The sequence below is a fragment of the Pelmatolapia mariae genome, linkage group LG10_11 (assembly GCF_036321145.2).
Source record: "Pelmatolapia mariae isolate MD_Pm_ZW linkage group LG10_11, Pm_UMD_F_2, whole genome shotgun sequence".
NCBI classification, from domain to species: Eukaryota; Metazoa; Chordata; class Actinopteri; order Cichliformes; family Cichlidae; genus Pelmatolapia; species Pelmatolapia mariae.
Genome location: NC_086236.1, coordinates 38,584,809 through 38,605,730, shown reverse-complemented (window position 1 = coordinate 38,605,730; position 20,922 = coordinate 38,584,809). Strand labels below are relative to the sequence as shown.

Below are 20,922 nucleotides of genomic sequence, written 5' to 3'. Positions count from 1 at the left end.
TCCCTTTCCTAACCCCAGTCATGTCTGTTCTGATTGTAATAACTTCAAAGTTAAAAAATAAATAAATAAATTATAAGGATCAATCACGTGGACCAGTATAGCAAAGCTGTAATGATCCACTTGGGAAAATAAATCTGTTGGACATTTTTTCTTGGCCTTCAGTCAATAATTCTGATGCTACAGTGCTGAACGGGACAGGCAACAAAAACAAAAACAACAAAATCAGAATTTTACCTTTCAAAAACTACTAGACATCTGAATGATCCTAAAAATGGAAAATAATAAAATCTTCCTATGGGGACATAATGAGATGCCAGTCTTTGAAAAATGTGACATTTTAAACTGCATTTAAAACAGCTTAATCAACAGGCGGCTGTCCCTGCAACCAACCAGACTGAATCTGTGGTCCAAGCCTTCAGTGTTTCTCCTCTAAATGTTTATGAGGTCCACAGGGCTTTAAATCTGTTGGAGCTAAATAAATCTGCAGGACCAGATCAACTTGATCCTCTTCTTAAGTTGGCTGCAGATTTTATAGCTGAACCACCAACTTACATTTTTTAATCTTAGCCTCTCAGACAGTGAGATCCCTGTAATATAGAAATCTGCCTTTGTTGAAAGGAGGTGATCCTTCAGATGTTAATAACTACAGGTCCATATCTAAATTCTCTGTTTTTGCAAAAGTTCTAGAAAAGCTTATTAATATTAAAAGACTTTTTTGGACAAAAATTCAGTTCTTTCCCAACATCAGTCGAGATTCAGACAACAACACAGCACAATAACCGCTGCATTAAAGTGGTTAATGACATTATTGATGTAATGGACTGCTGCTGTTTTTGTTGACTTGTCAAAGGCTTTTGATACAGTTGACCATGCTATTTTAGTAAACAGACTAAACAATATTGGTCTATCTGTAAATGCTGTAAGCTGGTTATCAAATTACTTGTCAGCAAGAAAACACTGTGTCCATGCTGGGTCTTCTTCCTCTTTCCCCCCACTATCTAAAGGAGTTCCTCAGGGCTCCGTACTAGGACCATTGCTTTTTTTCTCTTTGCATAAACAACCTTTGTGATAACTTATCAAATGCTGCATTCCATCTTTATGCAGATAATAAATTATCTATTGCTCATCTCCTTCAGTAGCACAAACCCTGCAATTTCTGCAGTCTGCCTCTGATGTCGTTCAGTCCTTGAACTCAACTTAAGTTGGTGTTAAACGCAGAGAAATCCAAGTTCATGTTATTCTTAAATGGCAAAGAGTTGTTAGCTACGTCTCCTAAGATTAAAACAATTCAAGGAACTGAATTGAAATGTTCTTACAAGTATGTAGGGATCATTATAGATCAGAATTTATCATTTTAAAACTCACATTCAAAGGCTTGTGTCTAAGTTTAAACTAAAACTAAGTTACTTTTTTAGAAATCGATCCCGTTTCTCCCTCCAAGTGAGAAAACACTTGATTCATGCAATTTTTTTTTTTTTTTACCTTTACTGGATTACGGTGACGTGCTTTTTATGAATGCACCTGCACACTATCTAAAGAAATTTGATACCGTCCACCATTGTGCTTTACGTGTTATTACTGGCTATAGAAATCGTGTACATCATTGTTCTTTGTATGCTGCTACTAAATGTCCATCTCTGTATATTCACAGACCTTCCCATTGGTTGGTCTTTATAAATCTCTCCTTGGGCTGGTTCCCTCTTATCTGTGTGTTTATATGTGGAAAAAACACAACCAATACAGGCTTCGTTCTCATAATATCATCCAGTTGATTGTCCCAAAAATCAGAACAGAATTAGGAAAAAGGGCTTTTAAATACGCTGCCCCTGCTTCCTGGAATCATCTGCAGAAGGAACTGAAATAGTCAGAAATGGTTACCTGAGGGGAGTTTAAGTCCATCTTAAAGGAACAAGAGAACAACTGTGAGTGTGATTGTTTTTAATGTTGCTCTTAATGATCTGTTATTGTAAATTTTTCACGTTTGTACAGGATATTGTATTTGTTTGAATTCTTATGTACTTATGTGGTACCTGTATTTTTGACCTTGCTGCCATGAAAATGAGATTTTTACCTGGATAAATAAAGGACTAGTAAAAAATAATAATAAAATCTTCAGGACGAAACCCGAATATGCAGGGAAGTAACTCTCTTATCCACTTTGGAAAACCCCAACATACAGGATTCAGGCCAGTGGATATAGGGATACTCACCACGGCACATATTCACTGAGAGGAACCCCCAAGTCCAGCAGAATTCATTCCCTCTCAGGGAGACTGGTTTCCAGAACCCAACCTCTGCTTTGAGGTGCACCTGGATATATCAAGCCAATATCTCTCAACCTCAGATAGCAGTTCAGATACCTTCCACCCAGAAAGCTGACATTCTGTGTTCCCAAGAATGTTTTAGCAATTGTTTGTTGGCTCACCAAGTAGCTTTGGACTTCCCCTGATCCCTGCCCCCACTCCTGTAGGACAGGGCGCTGGTAACTCCAAACTAAGCAGCACATTAATAATCTCTTTTGATGTAGAGAGCTATAAAGGGCTAAAAAAATAATCCAGTGAATAACATCAAAATGAAAGCAATCGTCTCCTTAAGCCATACAGGCAGTTTACCTAGGCTGCTTTCTCAGAGACAGATGTGTTTCAGCATCCGTCACCTGCTGGTCTCAATGATGATTTTTACCTTGTTTTTGTAAACAAGCTTTTAAAACTTACACAAAAAGACAGAATGTTTATGGCAAAACTTGTAACCTCAATTGTAAACACCTGTTTTAAGATTTAAAATTGTTGTTATTGTTGTTAACCATAATCTTAAAAGCACAGGTTGACATGTGATTCTTTTAAACCAATCATCTGACAGTTGTAGTATATAAAGAGTACAACCTCCATTTTGTTTGTTTGAATGTTAGCTAAAAAGTGCTGGTATGAGTGTGCATGTGAACGCAGCTGGAAAGAAGAAAGTGCTCAAAGCACCACACAAGTATGAGCCTGTTTATATTCAGGGAACTACTGAAAGTACATTTTGATAAAAATAACTCCTCAAATAAGAGTACGTGTGCATTTCAAAATGGCTGTCAGTGGCAAGATTTAGTTCAAAGACTTTGTCTAAACAAATTTTTATTCTAGTTTGATTCACTGTAAAACCAGACGGGTGATGTGTTTCCAACAAAAACAACTGAACCAGAGTGGTCATATACACTCTGAAGGCTGTTATTTATCACTGTACGCCTGTCAATGTGATGTCTTTAGAATAATGATGAACTTCTGAATAAAAATATAGTCACATTTTTTAAAGAATCTTGTCACTTTTTAAATAAATTAATATGCACGATATTATCAGCCTCCTGTTTGCCTCTTCAAACATCGGCAATCCAATCAAATATAATACAAACATTTTAACATGCTTAAGTTTAACTTCTCTTCCACTTAATGCCTTTTGGCCAGCTGTGTCTTTTAACTTCGATATCTCAAATTTCAACAGCACAAAGTACTGTCAGTACATCCATCCATCTTTTTCTGCTTATCCGGGGCCAGGTTGCGGGGGCAGCAGCCTAGGCAGAGAAGCCCAGACCCCCAGCCACATCTCCAGCTTGTCCGGGGGATCACCAAGAAGTTCCCAGGCCAGCTGAGATATATAATCCCTCCAGCGTGTCCTGGGTCTGCCCCGGGGCCTCCTCCCAGTGGGACATGCCTGGAACAACTCGTCCAGGAGGCGCCCAGGAGGCATCCTTGTCAGCTACCCAAACCATCTCACACTGGCTCCTTTTGATGTGGAGGAGCAGCGGCTCTACTCCGAGCCTTTCCTGGATGGCCAAAGTCCTCAACCTGTCTAATCGCAGAGGGTCAGCCAGGAAGAAAGCTCACTTCTCCCGCTTGTATATGCAATCTTGTTCTTTTGGTTACTACCCAAAGCTCGTGACAACAGGTGAGGGACAAATGTAGATCCACAGGTAAATTGAGATCTTCGCTTTTACACTCAGCTCTCTTGTCACCACGACAACAGCGTCCGCATCACTGCAGCCGCAGTACCAACCTGCCAGTTGATCTCTCGCTCCCTTCTCACATCACTCATGAACTAGACCCTGAGATACTTAAACTCCTCCACTTGGGGCAGGATGTCGTCCCTGATCCAGAGTGGGCGCTCCACCCATGGCCTCAGATTTGGAGGTGTTGATTCTCAGTCCCACTTTTTCCCATTTGGCTGCAAGCTGTTCTAGAGTAAGTGCAGAGGGGAACAAAATCGGTGGCAAAGGGCAGCCCTGGCAGAGTCCAACACCCACTGGAAACAAGTCCGACTTATTGCCAGGCATGAGGACCAAGCTCTTGTAATGGCTGTATAAGAATCGAATGGCCTGTAGCAATGGGCAAGACACCTCATACTCCCGAAGCACCTTGCACAGGACAATCCGAGGGACGTATAAGAGCAGACGACAATCAAGACCCATTCCCTGACCTGAAGGCGCAGGGAGCAAACCCTCTTGTCCACCTGGAGAAACCTTAACCTACAGGCAGCAAGCCAAGGGTATACTAAGATACCCACCCCAGCCCCCCGCCTCTCACTAAGGGCAACTCCAGACTGAGACAGAGCCCAGCCCCTCTCCAGGAGACTGGTTCCAGAGCCCAAGCTGTGTGACTATATCCAGCTAGCACCTCTCAACCTCACGCACTAAATCAAGCTCCTTCCCCACCAGAGAGGTGACATTCCACGTCCCAATAAATAGTCTCGTTAACTAGGGATCAGTCCGCTCCTGCCCAGGGCCACCGCTCCTGCCCAGGGCCACCGCTCCTGCCCGCTTCCCAACACACATTGCAACCGACCACTACGGCGCCCTGTGGTGGACCCATGTCCCTTTTTCGGGCTGTGCCGAGCCAGGCCCCATGGCCTAAGGCAATCGTCTACTCATAGGGGTAAAGATTTTTTTTAATTGACAGTACTCTTGAAGAACTGTCAATTAAAGAAAAAAAAAACTTCCAGTAGATTCCTAAATATCAGACTTGGAAAAGCGTCTGCTTTGATGATGAACTTTTTCTGCAGAATGTTTGCTCTCTTTCACTCACAGCTGAAAATCTCCATTCAGGGAAGGAGGCAAGTCTGTAAGATTTAAAGTCAGCAGCAGTCTTGAGGAAATCACTCAGCCCGGCAGCGTGATCTACACAATCTTTGTTCCCAAGTCCTAACGTATGAATGAGTCGGGTGAGGGTTGAGCTTTTTACTCAGAAGTGTGGCTGCTTCTTTCCATCAGGTCATCACAACAGGTCCATTACTTGCAGGGCCAACATACTGTACATCCAATTTCCTTGGCAATGATCTTCATAAGTGCAGGATGCTGCAGACATCAGAGCCAGCGCATAGCTACAATTTAACAAGTTCAAAGAACAACAACAACTCACCTTTGTAAGGTCAGTGATCAGGCAATGGTTGACATGCAGTAGGAAGTCTCCTGATGCCCAGTTCCTTTCTCCTACTTAGTCTGTGGTAGTATTAGCACTGAGCTAACAACTACAAGTGTACCATAGCTCATTTTCACATTTCTGGTCTTCTTCATCACCTTTAATTAAGACAAAAACCTTATTGTAGCCTGACTGTTTTATGTGTAATAGTTCTTATGATGACATTTTCCATGTTTCATTAACTCAGTGGATATCCACACTTCTTTATAAAGTGTGGTGGCTGTACGAGGAGTAATGCAAGGTCGGAAAATGAAAAGTGCAAAATCAACCTGACAGGGCGTGATGATCAGATCAGGAGGAAGAAAAGCAGAAAGCTGATGTTTGTTTGACTTTGGTGTGCAAAAGTATACTCTTTATTCTTATTATATATCCAACTTTATTTTGCCCCAACCCTTACCCTCCACCCAGCCCCACAACCAGTGGCATTCCCATGTCACCAGTTACTGTCACTGTTACAATAGCCAATCAGAGCTCACCTGCAGAAAGAAGGCAACCAAACAAAGAAGAGCAGAAAAAAGGGTTACTTTCAGTTTGTTTTTTTCTTGTTAAATAGTAATAAATACATTGAGATGCAGTGGTTCTTACTTTATCCTTTTCTCTTAAGCAGAAGGGTTAAAAAGTTTTTTTAAATTTCTGTTTCTATTTCTTTTTATTTTTTTATTGATCTGTGTTGGATCTTTAGCAGCAATCCGGACCAGTTGTCATGGTGATTAGCAGCACAGAGAGGAGGAGCTGTCTGGAGGAGAAACACAACAGGAGAAGGAGAGGAAGAGGAAAGCAGGGAGAGCGTGAGGCAGAGAAGGAGGAGGAGGAGATCCCTGTGAGTGTCAGCAAGGCATCAGTGTCCCGTGACCACCTTCTCCCTCCGTCTCCCTCTCGCTGTCCGTGCTGTTGCGACCAAGAGAACATCAGAGGAAGAACACAAACGCAAAGAAAAACGAGAGAGAATCCACCAGTCCTGAATCACAACCTTTCAAATCGCCTCTGTGTTCTTCGTGTAGCAGTACATTTATATATACACACATACATATGCATATTATATATATATATATATATATGTATATATATATATATTTATGTATATATGTATAGCCTCCTGCCTGCATTTACACCTATTTTCAAAATGGGTCCTTTTCACTTCAACTGTGACCTGAATTCGACATGTCAGACTGATCAATAGACACCGTCCGTCCCAGATCAGCGTGAGCACGGGGGGGGGGCCTGCTACAAATCTGATCTCATATCTTACAAACACACATGCACGCACGCACGTGTGCAAACATGAACAGACTAACGTGAGCATGAGCCCTCCTTCGGCTTACAGCTACTTTATGGAATAAAATGGAAAAACAGAACTTCTCTCTCTTTCCCCTTCATCCTCCTCCTCCTCCTCTCCAGACTCAAACAACAACCACACAGAACACACAACTCCTCAAACCCGAGAAAAATCAAATGATATTAATCAACACTAAAATTAATAAAAACAAACTCGTCACAATCATTCCTTTCCAGTTACAGGCGCGACAAAGACAAACTAAAACAGGAAAAAGGAGTTTTCCCAGCATCCTCCTCCTTCTTCCTCCTCCTCTCATGCAGTACAAAGTCTCCTTCAGCACAAAGTTCACCTCTTTGTCTCTGAACTCTGGCTGTATGTGTGTAGTTGTAGTAGTTGTAGTTAAAATTGTATGGCTTTAGGGCATGGTTCAGGTTTTATCAAGAGTTGGCTGGCCCCTCGTCTGAGTCCGGCCTCCCTCTGCCTCCCCCAGTGGGGTTATTGTTGTTGGAGGCAGGGTAGTAGTCTTCAGGGGGCTGGGCTTGTGGCCCTGGGGCGGTGGGAGCCGTCCGAGTCCGGAAGGCAGACAGTCCGATTGGCAGAGCAAGGGGCAGAGATGCAGAGCCAAACTGAGAGGCCTCCATGGAAGACACCGCCCCCAGGTGGTGCAGCCCCAGGGATACACTCACATCCATGCTGTCACTCATCTGGGGCGAGGATCCCTGTGGGCCCCCCCCTCCGCCGATGCCTGTCTGTCCACCCTGCCTCAGGCCACGGCCACCATTCCCATGGTGGGAGTAAGTTGGGTGTGGGTGGTGGGGCGGGTCCAAGAAGTGGCGCTGGTGTTGTTGGGAGGCAGCTGGCTTATGGAGCAGCAACTGGGTGTATCCTGGATCCTGACCCCCACCTCCGCCATCACTGCCTGGCCACATTCTCATCTGCTGCTGTGAGGGAGCCTAGGTGGAAAAGAAGAGAGACACGGTCAGTGGGTTGGGATTATAATGGGACCAGTGACAGCACCCTCTCTTTCCACAAGCACCGACTCAGCTCTGTCTTTGTGGTAGTACGCGGTAGTCGGCCAGGGTTCCCATCGAGCCGTGTAGAGATGAAAGTGTGACGTGAAGAGACTAAATGCCACTGATTGGCCAGGAAGCGACCAATCAGTGGATTGGTCGGCTACATGCAAACCACAAACACCGCGCGCTCCGACGATGAGGCGCAGACGTTTTTGTGCCCGGCGGCTGATGACAGCATCCACACAGAGCGAGCCAAAGTCGACTGTTTTACATACAAATGACATCACGGGACTTTCAGGCTGCTTTGCTATAACAACCCCACCCACACTCAGGTGGTGCTTAACTGTAATGAAAACAACTGAAACCAAGAGTAGAGTTGAGTAGAGAAGTCAAATGGTGCCCAGCAGGTGCTACTGGAAAAGAGGCTTATTTGATGAATATTATGGGAACACCAGTAAGATGGATGAAAACATCAAAAGGTTCAGTTACAGAGAACTCCTTTACAAACAGGCTGGAGGACGAGCGTTTAAGGACAAATATATCATGATGAATACTGATTTTCATGGATGGAAGTGAAGAGTTTGCTATGCTTATACTGTTGTCTTTCACAATTTTTAAAATCAATACGCAGATTTTCAAAATAAAACTACTCAAAAAGGATTACGGTCAGAAAAAACTAGTGTGGCCAAATATTTCATCACTGCCAACAGGAATGAAGCTGCTAAAGTAATCTGACCCGGAATAAACATTCCTGCAGCAGCGAGTGTCTGACGCAATCACAAAGGTCCTCATATCGTCTCAATAATTCTCTGTTATTGTGTATGCAAACACTGACAGTGGTACCTGAGGGCTGGTCATCTCATAGTCTGAATGTGTAACAGCAGAGTTGTAGTAACGATTACTGTAGCGGTAGTTGCGGTTGTCATTGGAAGAACCACTGGAGCCACCTGGAAATAATTGACACCAACATTAAATTCACACTTGTGCACAGCTTTACTTTATGGATTTACATTTTTAGCTAAAACAAGAAATAATGCATTCATTTTGTGTGAACTAAAAGAAAAAATCTAAATTTACAAAAAAGAAGAAGAGGAGGGGCGTGGCTTCAGTAGGGTGGTTAGAAGGTCCAGCGCCTCTGTCGGGTATGTACCCCGCCACGAACGCTGGGCGTTTGCCACCCAGGCCTGGAATTCAGTTCTGACTCGTAGCGTGTTTGCCCGACCCTGAAGAAGACTAAAGAGTCGATCTGCTTTTTCCCGTCACCAAGAATGAACTCACCTGTCTCGTCAGTTTTATGTTCATCAAGAAAATTATGAAAATCTGACTGAGAAATAAAGTAATGGGCTGACAGGGACAGTGAGGGTGACCATGCTGCAGTGTTTAAGCATATAGACCCTCCATAGAATATCACTTGGTCACATCAAAACTGTATTATGAAGCATCTCACACACATGCTCAGGCATCCTCTCGGCGGTTTCACTACACTCCTGTCCCTGTCTACTTTATCTAGGACCTGAATTTCTAAGACCTAACAAAATCCTGCTTGAGACATTTTAGGGATGAAATCTAAATCGCTACCATTTCTTTGGACCTGTGACAAGGATGACATATTCCTCATTCTAACAGATACGGAAAAAAAGTTCAAGGAAAGCTGGGGCAGAAAGAGAAGAGTCTACATTACCAGAGCTAGAAACAGAGCTAGTAGTGGAGGCAGAATGAGAGTGGTCCATGGCAGGAGAGGTGGATGTAGATGAACTAGTATTGGTTCCTTCATCTGTTGTTTTCTTGAAGAAATTGTGCTGCAGGGCATAGAATGGCGTGATGCGGCTTTTAGGGTCGTAGTCCAGCATGCGCAGGATCAGGTCTGGAAGAGGACAAACATTGACATAATGATGGTGATGATGACATTTTGGCACCAACAGAGAACTAAGCAGCCAGCTACAATTGTAGTGTCCACCCCCGTGATGTTTTTTGTGTCCCTCGCCCTCACTTGATATCTGCCAAGTGATCACGCTCCTCATGCTAACTCCACATAGATCAGAGGTTCATTTCCAGCGCTTTAATCCACGACCACATCCTTTCAGTCAACTCCCACAGCTTAAGGCCAAAGACAAGGGGAGGAACATAAACCAAACACTAAACTGACAGCTTTGCTTTCACACTTAACACTCTCAGCGATAAGAGAGAATGATAGCCAGGACCCACTCTGCTTGAGCCAAAGGTGTGGGGAAGCAACCCTTTTGTCCACTGGGAAAACCCCAGCGCACCGAACTGGGAGGACACAAGTATAGCGTCTCTTACCGATGATCACCCCAGAGTGGAACAGAATCCAGCCCCATCTCCAGGACAGTGCTTCCAGGATGCCAGCTGTGCCTGAGGTGAGCCCAGCTATAGCGTTCTGGTATCTCTTAACCTCACTCAACAGCTCAGGCTCCTTCCCCACCAGAAAGGAGACTTTTTTATATTTCCACAGCCATTTTGATCAACCAGGGATAAACTGCCGAGTTCTTCACCTTTGACGGCTGCATACTGGCCTACATGCTGCTACTTTATATGCTATGCTTAAATATGAATATAGATTTCATCTGTACACATCACATTAGAAGCATGTGTGAGACAACCTCATGAGGACATTTACTGCAAGAATAATTTACATAACTTTAACTGCATTTATTGTTTCACTTATTTATATTTTACTTCCCTCTCTGTGCATGTTGTGTCTGTGTCCATGGAAGTCGTTTACATGAATATTAATACCTGTGTCATCCTCAGTCCTGCAGTAATCATGCAAATGCCTACCTTTAAACTTTAGGTAGTCACAAGGGGCGTGTCCTGGTTCTCCTGCCCGCCGGCCCCCTGGACCCCCAGTCTCAACACCCAAAATCTCATGTAGACGCCGTGTGGCTGGGGGCTTATACTCCTAGAAAACACAAAAACACACACACGCTATGACTATTAAGGAAAGTCTGTGAAGTTCCAATAACAACATGAAGTGAGGCACACTGTTCTTTAACACTTTGCTCAGGACACAATACTGAGGTTCAACACTGAGACTCATTTTCTAATTAAAAAAAACTTCATTCATTTAGCTCCATTTCCCAAAATCTGTCGTCTCGGAGACACAATACTCTAGGAAGCTGAAAAACCAGGAAACAAAGGTCCTACATGGTCTATAAAGTGTATGAATCCTTTTTCACAGAAAGCCTGTAAGGAGTCCTCACCTTTTTCAGTGCTTTTCACTTTGTACTGGGTTGGCCCTGTTTTTATCTTAATTTTTAATGGCATAGATTCAACAAGGTGCTGGAAACATGCCTCAGTGATTCTGATCCATACTGGCATAACAGTGTATGCCATCATGTGTATTCATGATGCAATTCTCCAATTACACCACATCCCAGAAGTGCTGTATTAGTTTGTGATCTAGACCATGTGGAGGCCCTTTGAGTACCGTGAACTGACGGTCACATTCAAGAACCCAGTCTGAGCTGAGCTTTGTGACAGGCAAATCATCAGACGATGGCTGTAATGTGCTGATAAAGGGATGGACATAGCACCAATCTCAGGTACCATGTGGTGTTGTTGTGGTACTGAATCGATACAAAGGGCTACAAAGTGCACCAAGAAAATATTCTGCACCTATTAAACCACCACCAGCCTAAATTGTTGATACAAGGAAGGGTGATGTTACGTTTACACCCGACCATCCAAATGTCACAGCAAAAACCGAGGTTCATCAGATAATGAAACATTTTCCATTTTCTTTTGTCAGTGTGGTTCTGCTGCTGTAGCTCATCTGCTTCATGATTCCAAGTGTTGTGCACTCAAAAACACTCTTCTGCCCCTGTTATAGCTTCGTCGTAACAGGTGTTAATGTGTTATTTATAGTTACTGTCGCCTCCTCATTATCCTCTGATATCTGGCATTAAGAAAGCATTTTCAGAGCTGCTGCTCACTGCATATTTTCTCTTTTTCAGGTAAACCTGATGGTTAGAGAAGAACACCCCGTGGATCCTCAGGTAGAAACAAAACACACCAGAAGCGTGTTTAGAGTCACCTTTCTTCCCCAATCTGATGCTCAGCTTGAACTTCAGCAGGTCATCTATGAATCATCTACCAACTGGAAGGTTGGTGGTTTGATTCCTGGCTGCTCCGGCCTAATAACCTTGGGCTAGATACTAACCCACTGGAGTATGAGCGTGTGTGTGACAGCAGAACGACAGAAAGGACTTGAATGAAAAAACGGGTGAATGAGGCAAGTTGCTTAAGTGCTTCGAGTGCTCAGGTAGAGTAGAAGAATGAGTCCACCTGGATATCCTGTATTAGTCAACATTTGGAAAGTGAACTGAACTGAACTAAACACACAAGTTAAAATGGACTTTTTCCACATGTGAAGTCAAAACAGAAGCAAACTTTACCTTCTTGACATCCTTGTTCTTCTTCACCGTCCACAGACCATCTGACAGCTTGTCAAAATACTTCCTGGCTTTAGGAGCTGCATCCAGCATGTGGCTGGGTGGAACTCCCAGAACCTCCACAATTTTATTCATCTGGTCAACCTACACACACACGCACACACACACACACACACACACACACACACACACACACACACACACACACACACACTCTTAATGTGGACCAAAGTAAGAGCATACAGCAAATATGCTGTTGCAAACACATGCGGTCTTCAAATTAATGCTTCTCAGTACAATCTCAAAGGAATTAAGAGTAGACTGGAAGAGACAGACTCTATGTCATCGTAACAATCATGTCTACAATGTGACCTCTCTACACTATCTTCATAACACATCTAAATGGATGTAGTATAAAACACTGAACACGGATGAAGGATATCACCGATTCAACCCCAACCCTACCCGACACATGTGTTTACGCTGGTGTTGCTGTTACCTCATTGGAGCCGCTGAAGAGAGGCTCCCCTGTGTGCATCTCCACAAGGATGCATCCCAGAGACCACATGTCGATAGCCAGGTCATACGGCATTCCCAACAGAACCTCGGGAGAGCGGTAAAACCTGCTCTGGATGTACTGATAGATCTAAGAAGGAAGTGGAGTTTAGCAATCTGAAGAAAAGGTCCTGACATCAAGACTTTACAATGTAGCTATTTAACTAAACACAAGCAATGCAATCACATTTGACCATACAATCATACCTTTCTTTATTCTATACACTTTAAGCACATTATCAAGAGTTGTGGTCATAACAGGCATGAATGTCATGGTAACTTGATTTTTAATTTTTTCAACATTTTTCCCATAATACAGAGAGAAGCTAACTGTTCATGATTAACAAGAAGACAGTGTAGAGTGTAGAGCAGCACTTCTTAAAGATTTAAATGAGTCTATGTTGATTTTTGTCCCTGTATGTAAACTTTTGAGCCTTGTGTGGATCAAACTTGTGCACTCAGTTTTGTTTTCCAAGCTGCAGTATTGTACAATTATTCCATCACGGAAAAAGGACAGTCAAATTTTAAAAAAGCCCAAAATTCCCATGACATTCATGCCGATGAGATGATGACAGCTGTGTCTCTTCTCCATTCCCACTAAAGCTAACCTAACCTGTCTTTGGGCAGTGGGAGGAAACCCACACAGGCAGAAGGAAAACATGGAAAAACTAGGAAACCTCTTATTATGAGCCAACAGTCCTAATTATTCTGCCGTCGTGCAAGCCATGCTACTTGGTTTATTTTCCAAATCTGAACGTTGGGAGTAATGGGGAGTGATCCTAGTAGACAGTAGGTGAGCACATTTTATAAAGAATCATATTTGGAATAAGTGTGCTCACTCTCTGTCCAAGCTGGCAGGAGGATCCAAAATCGACTATTTTGATGGCTGATCTCTTGGGGTTACACAGCAGTATGTTCTCTGGTTTCAGGTCGCAGTGGATGATTGACAGCTCCGGAGTGGCCAGGAATAATAGTGCTGTAGACAAAACAACAACATGTGTATGTCAACAATATTATGCAAACTGAAGACACGTATAGTCTAAATAAGTGCACATCATCAGCATTAAACCTGCATTTGCTGCAGACATTTCCAGAATTATTACCACTGTTTACAAATCAATTTGATCAGTAAATGTATTCAGACAAGCCTTCACTACACATGAATAACTGAACTGTTTTAACATCTTTTTATTCCATGTAAGACCAAACATGTAAACAGTAGCAGGGATTGCTGTACACCCTGTTTCCATCCTTAAGAGCAGAGCTGAAGGAGTGAACGTTGGCTGAGAGAGGCTGCAGGGTTAGGCAACTAACCCAACCCCACTAACTGCATGTGTTTGGACTGTGGGGGGAAGCCGGAGCACCCGGAGAGAACACACGCAAACACGGGGAGAACACGCAAACTCCACACAGTGGAATCGAACTGAGGACCTTCTCCTTGTGAGGCTAGTCACCGCTCTGCCGTGTTGCCCAACCATACAACATTTACAACCATTTATTCAAATGTGTTATTGTTACTTTGTTGTGCCAGCTGTGTGCTTTCGATCTTCGTTTAAGCTTAACGAATACCACTACAGACGACGACTATCACACATGCTTCCAGCACCTTTTGTGGTATCACAAGTACAAACGCTCAGCCACAGTGTTGCAGCTGCACGTGTCATCCCAGGTTTACTTGCATCTCTATGCACCCACCTGTACAGAGCTGCTGTGCAAATTTCCTGGTGAGGTTGAGGGAAACTCCTCTGAAATTGGTGTTCCTCAGCAGATCGTACAGGTTGTAGCTCAACAACTCAAACACCAAACAGAGATGGTTCCTAAACATAAAGTGACGCTTCAGGTGGACTGCACAGAGACAGATCGACAGACAGACACAAAGAGACAAATGGGAGACATGGGGAAAAGTTAATCCACTGAATCATTTAAAAATACCACAGTTTTGAGCTTTCAGACATTTCAGCTTCAGATTTCAAAGGTGAGGTGAAATATTAAATATGTTTTTGGATTATTCGGCATTCCCATCTATGTGAACATTAACGAGACAGATTCTCTTGAAGAAGCCCTTCAAACATTTGTTTAGTCTTATTGCATCGTTTTGTTCCATCGTATTTCACTGCTAGGTTTTGTGTAGAAACAGGAAATTTGGAGTTCATTTTTTAATATCTGAAGTTGTTATTTGTCATTTCAAATGCAGGTAGTAAGTGGAGAAGTGCTTGTATAGACAGATCTTTGTATTTAAACTGCCTCAGTATAAACACAACAGCATGATAGGAGAGCTCACACTATAAATACCTCGTATGTTTGATTTTCTTTGAATTCAGTAAATCCAAACCATTCAATTCTGATTTTCAGCCGTCTGTTATATGCCAGTGTTAGCAACAGTGCGTGTGCACACTAACAGATTTGTGTGAACAGAGAACAAATGTACTAAAGGTCCCCCTGTGTGTCTGTAATGAACCAAGAGAAGCTGTGTTGTACAGCAGTGTACAGAGTGTGTATCTTACCTATGTAATATTTCATCTCAGTGTCATGCTTGTTCATGAGCTCCAGCAGGCGTAGTTCTATCTGTGCCTGGTTCAAAAATGCCTTTTTGTTCTTAATGATCTTAATGGCAACCCACTCCTGCTCATGGTGGTCGTAGGCCTTTACCACCTGTGGACACATGAACACATGTTACATCACATGCAGTGAGTCACTCAGTTGAAGGACAGCCAAACACTTCCTGTCTGACTTTGTCCTGTTATGTACACAATACATGTAGCCAGTGTCATAATAAGAATGCCTTTGATTTCAATCAGTGGTATGTTAATGTAACGCAATCTACTAATTACAATTACCGAGTGCAGCTCCCTGTAAAAGCACACTGGTTTGTTTGCTGTAATCAGTGACCTTCAGATGTGTTGCTGGGCTGTCGCTGGGTTAGCCATATCGAGACTTTAGCTCTGTACATGACAGCTTTTACTAATCCTTCACACGGAAACGAGTTTACTTTCAGCTTTTCACAGAGACACGACCAAATTTCACTAACTGCAGAAACCACCTGAGACGTCAAATAACTCAACAATTTTGTCAGTTCAGACATTTTGGACTTTGTGTCTATCTATGCCATAGTAGTAATAAAAGTGGAGACCTCACCTGTCCGAAAGAGCCTTTCCCAATCAGTGAGTCTATCTCATAGCGGTCCAGCCACTTTTCTCCATTTTTCACAATGTAGTCATAATTGTCATCGTCATAGCCATCGTTATAGATTTTTCTCTCCTTCTTCGTGCTGCTGTCCTCAGGAGGGACCTGCTGGGCCCGCCGCTTCTTCTTAGTATAGTACACCTGTGGACACAAACACAGCTCAGGCTCTGCTTCACAGTACAACTGAAAGCAACAAACCCCAAATCACCTGTGCACCAGCAACCACTGCGCTGTTATTGCTCTGTTCTTCTCGGGGTGCAACAGTAGAACAGACTGCCTAGATTAGCCGTCACTTAAGTGGATGCTGGATTTCAGTGCAAAAAATGACGTTCACATCAATGACCTGTGGCGCACAAGTATAACTAACGCTTTTCTACACAGATGAAAAACCATAGATCAGCACTGCTGAGGGTTTCCTTGCTTCAGAGAATATTTTGTTTCCTTGCTATAAAAGCTTGTTCTGTTTCGAGGTCTGCGCTCTTCTGGACAGAGATCTCAGATGTTGTTTCTTGGAATCTGGTGAAGCCACTCGCCCAGTTTGGGGGTCAGTGGTCCAGTTACCACAGGGACCTGTTGCCATCATCTTCCATGTCTTCCTGCGATCCTCTCCCAGCTGTTGGCATTTCTCAACCTTCTTGTGATGCTGCTATCACTTGGCATAGCTACATCTATCACAACAGCTTTCTCCCTCCGGTTGGTTAGCTATCAAGATAGCAATCTCTTTACACAGTCAGTCTCCAGGAAATTTAAGGTGATGTCCTCTGAACTTTTGGACTGTAACTGTGTGTGTAGTCCAGCTTTTACAAATGCAGTGGGACCAGAGTCTGTTTAGACAGTTACATTTTCCATTTTTAGGTAAATCACATGTAAGATTTACAGTATGTCTCTGGGAAATCATGGCGACACAATTTAAAGTACAAAATAAAAGGATCTGTGTGTGTAATATTACTGTTTCATACCTCATTGATGTGCTTATAAGTTTTGATGAGGTCAACAGAGAGTTTTCTCAATGGAGCGCTGGCAGGGTCTCTGAAACTAGGGGGAATTCTCCGCTGGAGTATGGTCATATCAGACAGCACCTACAGAGAACAACAACAACAACGTTTCACAAACTCATCTCAGGTTTGATGCAGGAGATGTTCCTGATGAGTGTATCAGGACAGCTTCACACTAAAAACAAATGTGTTCATTCTGTGTAACTGCACATAAATAACCTTTGCAGTTTGTACCAGCTGTATTAGCTTGCTATTACAACTAATACATAATAAGTTGTTCCATTGCACCAACTTTTAACAAAACAGAACTTAATACAAACTCTAAATTGCTGGTAGTCTGAGGGGAACACAGACCATCAGGCAAAGCACACACTCGTTTTTTATTCACATACAGGCCAGTTTCTTAAAAGGTCAGGTAACAGAATCTGACTGACTGAGGATTTTTAAAATTAAGATTTTAATATTTGGTCTTTTTTTCTGACAGATTCCTCACCTCAGAAACATAGAAAGAGGAGGATTACTAATTGATGTTCTGCTTGGATCAAGTGTTGTTGTGTTTGTGGCATTTTAAACATGTTGCCAGCAGGGAAACTGCAAAGTGCCCTCTGGTGGACAAACTATGCAACAGCAACACTCATAACACAGTTGAAGGGAGTTAGTCTCATCTTTTTCTTGCTGTTTTAGTTTTCATCTGTCTGTCTTCTGCTGCTCGTCTGGGTTTGGGAAGCAATGGCTGTCTAGGACACGCCTGAATCACCTCACATAGGAGGCAGAGAGAAGGCATCCTAGTCACACAGCTGAACCACCTAAACCTGCTCCTTTACTAATTAGAGGTGTAACAACTCATATTTTGGGCCCCTCTGAAGTGTCTGAGCTCTCTAAGCGAGTGTCCAGCCACTACCTGTAGAAATGAGACTAGTTCTGGTTAGTGACCCAGAGGTCAGGACTATATCGAGGCTTGGGACATAGCTCAGCTGGTAAATCCACAGCTCTGCTTTCACACTTGACTCTCTTCACCACAATTGACAGACGCCACACCAGTCCACCCGTCCATCTTCTGCCTGTTGGTGTCAGCAGCTGTTGGTGTTGGGATCATTAGTCAAAAAAGGAATCTATATGTATTTTTTGTCTGCTTATTTTGTTGTTTTTTGTTTTTTGCCCTTTATCCCCGTCCCTGTTCTCCGCTGTTTTTTTTTTTTTGTTTGTTTTGTTTTTTCCCCCCTCTTTCTTTCTCCCTTTTCTTTTCCCCTGTCCCGTATCTAGCAAGTAAAAAAAATAAATAAAATAAAATAAACAATAAAAGGTAAATCAAATGGACCATTACGGCAAGGCTGGGATGGTCCATTTGGTAAAGTAAATCCGTTGGGCATCTTTCTTCGCCTTTAGACAATAATTCTGATGGCAAAAGAACCAAACGGGACAGGTTTAAAAAAAAAATAAATAAATAAAAAAAAAGAAAAAAAAAAGGAATCTATTACACATTATTTGTTACTTTTCTTAAATGTAATGCAAGTGATCACCACAGAGGTTCTACTTTCGAAACATGAACAGGTAGCCTGACTGCTCATTTGTTTGTCACCTGTTGAAGATCAGAGGTTTGCAAACACTCAGCTTTAACGTCACTCTGGGTTCTTGGCTAGCCTAGCGTTAGCATGAGGTCTGTGCAGATGTTTGCAGAGAGCTGAAGTTGTGTTAGCAGCACAGTGCAGCTTGCACTTTACCATAGTGCTGGTGTCCTTTAGTGTAATAAAAGCAATCTGCTGTAGACTGCTCCACCATTTTCCTCCCACTATACATGAACTGAAATCAGCTGACCTTTAACAGGAGCGTGCAGGAAGAAAAAAAAGCATCTTTGATGTTTCTTCTATCCACCCAGATTGCAAATCACCCAAAAACCTTTGTTACTTTGTAATGCATTAGAACCAACACTGCTCACCCTAGCCTTAGTACATGCTGAAAGCCACACTGAGGCCAGAAGAACCACATTAGGGTAGCCATGTCGCTTGATTGCTTCTTTATAAATTCCAATGCTGATACATTTACAAAAAGATAACGTCAGGCTCTAATATGTGGAAGAGCTTGGGACTGTGACATCACCATATGAGTCGAATGGAAGTTCTTTACAGACTGGAGTACAATTTGTTGCTCTTTCCAGTTTGGAAGCAGCAGCAAAGAGTTAGGGTCGCAGACCAACAACAGCTTGGGCAACAGCTGGAAGCAGGAAAAACATTACCTAAAACAACATTTGGGAAAATCACGGTATTGTTACCTCTTGTAGTTTTCATGTGGTTACACACCTTAGATGTGGCTGTTAGCTTGGTGGTTGCTACATGGCAGCATCAAAGAAACTCTATATGCTTTTGTTTTTAAAATACCGGGTACCATCAATACCTTGGACAAGTTGTTGTGGCAACCTCTGACCAGAGAACTACAAGCTCCTGCAGGTTTGTCTGCATACATTACAGAGCTACGGCTCAGTCGACTGAGGCCCACACTCATGAATGTGTGCTGAAAGCCATTTCTAAACTTTAACTTGTTTGATGCATACGTGCTCATCACAAACAGGTTCTGGGAATGTGTTTGAGATCGTGAGCATCTGTAGCTGCTGAAAATTCTTTGGTTCAGATGGATCTAGGGCTGTTCGATATAACGATATGTATCGGATGACGATATAAAAACGTCTATCGTTTCATTTTACGCTATCGTTTGTTTCGTGGTGTCACAAAATAAACTGTTTACGACAATATTTGTTCATGGTTTTGATGGTCGCTGTAGTGGCTATATTAATTTCTTGAAGTTCTCTCCTTCTCTTATATTTAATATAACCACACTACGGACGGACAAGCGCCTGTTTTTATGCGTTGTCGTTAGCAACAACGACGGTAAAACCATCGCGTGTCCGCTTGTTTATTTTCCACATAAACCTTTCACAATAAAGCTCAAGATCCTGTTGAGACTTTTCAAAATAAACTGAATCACGTGAAAGAGGATCAGAGAGTTTACGGATGAGAAGCAAAAAAGAGCCGTCAGGTGCTAAAAAATAAACCTGAGACTCAAACGTTAGAACAGGCTTTTCCCCGCAGCACGCCGTGTAATAAATACTCACAAAGAAAACGGCGGCCGTTACAACTTATGTCTAAAAATGTATCGTTTCATGCATCGGTTAAAACACTCGACTCCAGGTACACGACGCGCAGCTGGAAACACTTCAAGTCGAGCTGCCCGAGATTCACAGAATTTACAGAAAATGTTACATTTTTGTGATTTATATCGTTATCGGGACGACAGATGTCTTATATCGGGATATGAGATTTTGGTCATATCGCACAGCCCTAGATGGATCAACCCATCATTTTCTCCTAGATAAGGTATAACATTATTATTTTTTGACCCATGGCATTAGCTTTCCTGAGGAATCCACGAGCAGTTAGTAACCACTACTGGATCAACTGCAGATTCCAACTTTGCTCATACTAGTTAGCGATATTTATTCATATCATTACCACTGTTCACTAATGTAAACTACAGTTTTCTATTTAGCTGTGTGAGGAGAGCAGCAGTGCCCTTTGGCATACAGGCTGGTAGGACCTGAGATCAGAATCAGAAGCAAATTGTGTATGAGACAGCCGCGAGATGATTATGATGTGTCCTGCTGCTGCTGCTGTCGCTTCAGTTTACAGAAGACCTACAATGCCCGGTAGCTGTTTGCTATGAAAACACCTTAAGTGTTCACATTTTGAGGGATAAGATGTGGGTGGAGACCTGGCATACAAATGTCAGTATCGATTACAGTGACCACGAAGCAAACGTCTATCTTCTAACCTTAGGACTTCCTAAGGACTTCCTGACAAACAGACCTCAGTCTGTCAGACTCGGCCCCCACCTGTCCAGCACCATCACACTCAGCACCGGGTCTCCACAAGGATGTGTTCTGAGTCCCCTCCTGTTTACGCTCTACACATCCGACTGCTCCCCTACCCATCTCTCAAACACCATCATAAAGTTTGCGGATGACACCACTGTGGTTGGACTCATCTC

At 42.9% G+C, this 20,922-nt stretch overlaps 1 protein-coding gene across 2 annotated transcripts in view; it reads right to left on the bottom strand.

Moving 5' to 3' along the window:
- Nucleotides 1–5,780: 5,780 nt before the first annotated feature.
- The window catches only part of dyrk1b (dual-specificity tyrosine-(Y)-phosphorylation regulated kinase 1B), a 61,948-nt gene continuing 46,806 nt past the window's right edge, over nt 5,781–20,922 (bottom strand). For both annotated transcript variants that reach the window (XM_063485203.1, XM_063485202.1), the window contains exons 3-13: nt 16,849–16,968; nt 15,842–16,030; nt 15,211–15,358; nt 14,402–14,551; nt 13,546–13,682; nt 12,651–12,797; nt 12,155–12,295; nt 10,539–10,659; nt 9,421–9,603; nt 8,583–8,686; nt 5,781–7,679 (exon numbers count right to left, since the gene is read on the bottom strand). In XM_063485203.1, the coding sequence (XP_063341273.1) occupies nt 7,164–7,679; nt 8,583–8,686; nt 9,421–9,603; nt 10,539–10,659; nt 12,155–12,295; nt 12,651–12,797; nt 13,546–13,682; nt 14,402–14,551; nt 15,211–15,358; nt 15,842–16,030; nt 16,849–16,968 (1,956 nt within the window). In that variant the 3' untranslated portion in view covers nt 5,781–7,163. The remainder of the gene's footprint in view (nt 7,680–8,582; nt 8,687–9,420; nt 9,604–10,538; nt 10,660–12,154; nt 12,296–12,650; nt 12,798–13,545; nt 13,683–14,401; nt 14,552–15,210; nt 15,359–15,841; nt 16,031–16,848; nt 16,969–20,922) is intronic.